Raw genomic sequence first — 5,995 nt, 5'->3', positions numbered from 1 at the left:
CACCATGGTTGAACTAAATATATTTTTTCTCCATGCACCTTTGAAGAATAAAACATGTACATATGCATCGGAATCAACTACAAGGCACTTCCTTTACAAAGCTAAAACCCTACTCCGAAACTCCCAAATCACGTATAAAACCTTAGTGAAATCAACACTCCAATGCGGGCAACCCTATCTAACTACCTCAAAATGGATGATCCCAAACGAAATATTGTCGACTAAAACATGTACAAATGCATCAGAATCAACTACAAGGTACCTCCTTTGTATAGCTAAAAACCTACTCTGAAACCCCCAAATCATGCGGGAAACCCTAGCGAAATCTCTACTCCAATGGGGCAACCCTATCAAACTAACCCAAGATAATTGATGCTGAAACGAAATATTGCAGATTAACAACCCAAGAATCCAAGGCTTGACGAAAAAGATTGGGGCTTATTGTAGTTTGGGGCGGCGCACTGTCAGGGCGACGAATAGGGGCCATTGCCGTCACGCCTATGCACCCCCAGACGAACAGGGGTTGACGAACCACGCATCTCGACCCCCTTGACGCCTCTCCGCCGGCGATGAGCCGGTGGCAGCGGCGATCACCTTCCTCTCCCATGCGCCGCACCCTGCTTCGGTGTGATCGAAGACGGACATGCAAGGGGATTTGATCCATTTACAATGACACCAGGGGGTTTTGTGAAAAACAACACGCAGGCGGACGCTTCCTGCCAGCTGGCGCGGTGAATGGTGAACACATGGTCAACAACGGCGCGTACAAGCTCAACACGCTCAACAATGACCGTATAATCATCTTGTCGCATTTAGTGGCCGTAATGGATGTATTCTTGGGTGCGGTGACTAAAGTGAGCACACGACACAAGTTAAGTGACCGGCGGTCCATTTTTCTCTTTTAACTACCATGGCACCCACTTAAAAATAGCCAGCCAGCCAGTCACCATTAACAATCATCACCAATCAGGGTGGAAGGGAAGGAGGGTTAAAGTGCACTAGTAGCAGAACCTGCACAGGTGACCCCACCGCCGTCTATCCACCATAAGAACACCCCTCTCAGAACGCACTTGACTGCAGCTCTCCTCTCGTCCACCCCGCCCCAATAATATTCTTCTTCCTCGACCTCCACTCGCCCGCCCAACCACTCCAACCAAGGCGCCCCGCACCATCACACGCTCGACGGCTTCCCACGACGAGCGACGATCCTCTGCTGGTGCTGGTGCTGCAGGGGGCTCCGCGCCGCGGCGGAGGGGCACGACCAGCAGCAAGAGCGGGGCGACGACGCGGCGGGAGCTGACACATGCCTCTGTGGGGGACCGCGTCCGGCCCACCGCCGCCTCTGGCGGAGGGAGGAGGCGCGGAGGGGTCGGGCGGGTCGTCTGGTGCCGCGGCGATACGGTCGCTGCTGCCTACCAGGCGGCGGCTGCGGCTCGACCCGCCATCAAAGCTCTACTTCCCATGTACGTATGCGTCATCAAACCTTCTTACTGTTCTTCTCCCTCCTCTGCTTCTTGGCGGCGGCTTCTACTTTCCTGCCGAGCTGTTAGTCCGCCCAAGACTGCCCGCTTTCAACCATCTCTCCTGCTACGTTTGGATTGGATTGTATTGAATTGGGTTCTTTATTTGATTGTTCTTGGCTCGTGAATCTTTGGAGTTGCCCTGCTTCATTATGCGAAATTTCTGATTTGGCAAAGATATTTGGCAGCTTAATAATCGATTAATAGATGGCCATGTTTGAAAAATAAAGGCTCCAATTTGCATGAATTAAGTACCTAATACCTTTTAACCGTGCAGATGAGCCTGGCAAGCAAGTCCGTAGCGCGGTGAGGATCAAGAACGTCAGCAAGTCCCATGTGGCGTTCAAGGTAACAACACTTCTCTCCCTCCACTAATCTATTCATTAAATTAGGGGATTAATTAATTAAGTCCTTCCTTCAATGAATTAAATCCCATAACTTGACCTTGAATGCTAGTGGTTTTACAAATTTTCCTTGTAGTACTAGGTTGGTTTGACGTAACAATAATAGGTGTAGTACTAATGGAACGCATGTCCTATCTGTTTTTTAGTTCCAAACAACAGCACCAAAGAGCTGCTTCATGAGGCCTCCCGGCGGCATACTTGCTCCAGGAGAAACCATCATAGCTACAGGTAATGCAAAGCTGATTTCCACCTTTGATGTGCATTTCTTTGTTTTTCTTCCCCTCTTTTCTCATTGTTCAGCCATTCAATGCCAGTGTTCAAGTTTGTGGAGCATCCTGAGAACAACGAGAAGCCTTTAGATCAGAAGTGCAAGGTCAAGTTCAAGATTGTTAGCCTGAAAGTTAAAGGGCCTGTGGAGTATGTTCCAGAATTGGTATGTCCTTTTGCCCCTTGAGACCGTCCAATCGCCTAAAGTCTTATTGTTGTAGTTTCTTTTTTTTCTCTAAGTTTTACCTATATTCTCATATGTCACAGTTCGATGAGCAGAAAGATCAGGTTGCAGTTGAGCAAATTCTGCGGGTTATTTTCTTGGATGCTGAGCGTCCTAGCGCAGTAAGTGACATCAGAGCCCCTTCTTTTCTCTTGCTTTCGCTCCGAGTACAATACAGTTCTGGGGAGCAGCAAATTCACCTTACACATTTGTGGCAATTTCTTCCTTGAAGCAATTGGACAGACTCAAGCGTCAGCTCGCTGAAGCTGAAGCAGCTCTTGAGGCACGCAAGAAGCCTCCAGAAGACACTAGCCCCCCTATCGTTGGTGAAGGGCTTGTGATTGATGAATGGGTAAGATCAGTGCTCGAGTGTTTTTAATGACAATAGTCCAGTCATGTGATCACATTCTCCATTTATCCTATTTCAGAAGGAACGAAGAGAGAGATATCTTGCTCGTCAGCAGGTTGAAGAGGTTGATTCGGTATAAACTCGGTATCGAAAACTCTGCAAAACACCGGTTCCTGTCCATGGGTTTTAGCTCTCGCGAACAAAAATGAGGCTTTGTGTAATTAAGATTTAGCTTCTTCCTGGGCCCTACATGTAGATAGCCAGTCAGTGCTTGATAATAATATCCTCTGGGATAAATCTTGTACGTGGTGTTCTAGATTTAGATGTGTGATTGTGTTCCATTTCCTACCGCTGTTTCAGTCAGTGCTGGTTCCAATCAATACCAAATGTAATTTTATCTGAAAAATCACTCTTCAAGGTGCTTAATGGAAGTTCTCTGCTCATGTTACACCATTTCCTGGATCAACATGTTTAGGCAGCTAATATTGTGGCCATACTTTTTGTCAGCTCAGTGCCAATCATCCGGGGAATCTTTCTCTAATGTATGTTTTCCCCAACAAAATAGTAGATACAGTGCCCTTGCTAATAATGATATCTTTCATGTCGTACTATTGAGCACTTTTGAGTTGTCTAACTGACAGGTCTTCGAGGGCATGAAACGTTGTGGGCTCAGCATCTGGTTCTTCTCTTTATATTTGTCCACCTGACCTGTACCGATATAATTGTTCTTGCTCCTTTGCTGATATGATCTGTACTAATATAGCTGTTGAGCTGGAAGAATTAGGTACAAATACACCTATACCTAACCTAACCGGCCAACCAGGGAGGCTGATAATGATGGAGCATTATTCAGTCCTTTGTGGCTCAGAACAACCTGTTGCTTTCTTGGAATTCATGGAGGGCGTTTTTTTAAAGCCTATTTCCACTTCATAGCCAGATAGACCCTTGACTTTTAAAGCTGAATGGGTGCAACTTGAAGCTTCTGCCACTTGTACTCACGTATACATTTCCGGGCGGTGTCATTTTCAGAGAGGCAACGGTGTAATATTCTAGGGAATGTGTGTATTTCCATTTGACGTGACCTTTATTATTTGTGGAGGGTGGTGGTCTCTTGGACGGTCTCAAGATCATACTTTTCTCCCGAACATGGTGCAATTGGAACGTTCTGTTCTTGAATTTAGAAATTTCAGCTAGCAAGTGTTTACCTTTCCATTATTTAGTCTTGAGTTACTGTCAAAATGGATTATTCAATGGAGAAATCAAACAATAAAACGGAGACAGCATAGGTGCAAAAGGAGCTTTGACTTTTCATTTGAGATGTGAAACTGAAACTCAGCGGTTGTACCTCTCAACTGATCTAATATTTTGCATGTTAAACTAATATTTATTGAGCCGAAATTCCGGTACTATGGACTGCATCAATTCAACATTGCAGTAATGTTTTCCTTCGCTTGAGGTCCTTTGCATCTTCAGTGTAAAACGTAAGTTTTAGGGGAACTGGCTCAACCCTCTATGGTGGGGTGGCCTATCACACACACACACACACACACACACACACACACACACACACATATATATATATATATATATATATATATATATATATATATATATATATATATATATATATATAATGGTGTCATACAAGTCCTATACCAATATGGTATGGATTACACAATTAGGCTACAATACGAAATCTAACACCCTCCCTTCATCTCAACTCACTCCTGAAGCATCTAGGAGGTTGAGACTGCGCCTACAGACCTCAAACATGGGAGAAGGTAGAGGCTTGGTGAAGATATCTGCAAGTTGATCTTTTGAAGAGATAAACCTGACTTGTAGTAGCTTCTGTGCGACACGTTCCCTCACAAAATGATAGTCAATCTCAATGTGTTTAGTCCGTGCATGGAACGGCGGGTTTGATGACAAAAACGTAGCACCGATGTTGTCACACCAGAGGACCGACGGATGTGGCTGAGCAAATCCTAACTCTCGAAGTAGGGACTCAATCCATATAAGTTCAGCAGTCGCATTGGCAACTGACTTGTACTCAGCCTCTGTTCTGCTGCGGGAAACAGTGGCTTGCTTGCGTGCACTCCAGACGATCAGATTAGGCCCCAAGAACACTGCATGTTCCCCCGTAGATCGTCTGTCATCTGGACACCCAACCCAATCAGCATCTGAGAATGCAGAAAGAACTCCATAGGAACTGGGGCGCAGATGAAGACCAAATGAGACAGTGAGACGCACATAGCGCAATATGCGCTTCACAGCAGACCAGTGCACGTTAGTAGGTGCATGAAGATACTGGCACACCCTGTTAACCGCAAAGGAGAGATCAGGACGTGTGATCGTCAGATACTGTAGGCGACCAACAATACTCCTGTACTCAGTAGCATCCTCAGGAGACAGAAGAGTACCATCAGCAGTTGAAAGTTTGTCAGTGGAGGACATGGGCGTAGGCGATGTCTTGCACTTGAGCATACTAGCACGGCGCAGAAGATCAAGAGAGTACTTGTAACGCCCGGATAATTGAGCTACAGTAATCTCCTGGTAATGATGCTAGGTCATCATTCTTACTGTTACTAATCCTCATTTGATCCGAAGCATAATTCAAATTCAATTCAAATTAAAGTCAAAAATCCAAGTTTGTCAAACATGAAAACTAAAATGTTCAAAGTGTGGCAAATAATCCTTGGATATTTTTCATGTTGGAACCAACCTCTTTTGAGTTTCCAAAATGCCCCTGGGATTTTATTTTGTGGTCCAGCAACATTTATCTTGCCTTATTTAATTTCTAAAAATACCTAGTCACTTCCAAATACCTTGAAACATTTTGTGGCAGTTTCATAATTCACAAAGTATTTATATGGCCTAGTTCCACATTTATCAAAACTATTTTGGCAGCCCTAATTATTTCTAGACAACTTCTGTTAATAAAGAAAGAAAAAGGAGAGAGGCCCTCTCTCCCTGTGGGCCTCGGCCCAGCTGGCATTGGACCAACCAGGCCGGCCCACCCCCGCAACTCCCTGGCCTATATGGCCCCCCTTGGCACCCGAAACCCTAACCGATCCCCACTCCCCCACTCGCTTCCCCCCACGCCTCTCTCCCCTTCCTCCCCGATCCGGATCGGGGCAGCGCCCCGCCCATCCCCCGCTCGATCTAGGCACCTGCCCATGCTCGGAGGCCCGGTCCCTCGTGCCCCGCCGCCGGCGCCCACCCCGGCGCCACA

At 46.2% G+C, this 5,995-nt stretch overlaps 1 protein-coding gene across 2 annotated transcripts; it reads left to right on the top strand.

Moving 5' to 3' along the window:
* The first annotated feature begins 1,073 nt into the window (after positions 1-1,073).
* LOC119337764 (vesicle-associated protein 4-1-like) lies at positions 1,074-3,216 on the top strand. 2 transcript variants are annotated; one of them, XM_037609945.1, is made up of 7 exons: positions 1,074-1,463; positions 1,798-1,868; positions 2,071-2,152; positions 2,239-2,357; positions 2,471-2,536; positions 2,647-2,766; positions 2,843-3,216. In XM_037609945.1, the coding sequence occupies exons 1-7, from the start codon at positions 1,304-1,306 to the stop codon at positions 2,900-2,902; spliced, it is 678 nt and encodes a 225-aa protein (XP_037465842.1). In that variant the 5' UTR covers positions 1,074-1,303; the 3' UTR covers positions 2,903-3,216. The 2 variants fall into 2 exon arrangements, with proteins under 2 accessions (XP_037465842.1, XP_037465841.1); XM_037609944.1 differs by having other exon boundaries at positions 1,076-1,463; positions 2,459-2,536.
* The last annotated feature ends 2,779 nt before the right edge of the window (positions 3,217-5,995 follow it).

The sequence above is a fragment of the Triticum dicoccoides genome, chromosome 7B (assembly GCF_002162155.2).
Source record: "Triticum dicoccoides isolate Atlit2015 ecotype Zavitan chromosome 7B, WEW_v2.0, whole genome shotgun sequence".
NCBI classification, from domain to species: domain Eukaryota; kingdom Viridiplantae; phylum Streptophyta; class Magnoliopsida; order Poales; family Poaceae; genus Triticum; species Triticum dicoccoides.
The sequence above is the reverse complement of the archived record's forward strand: the minus strand, read 5'-3'. Positions and strand labels throughout refer to the sequence as shown.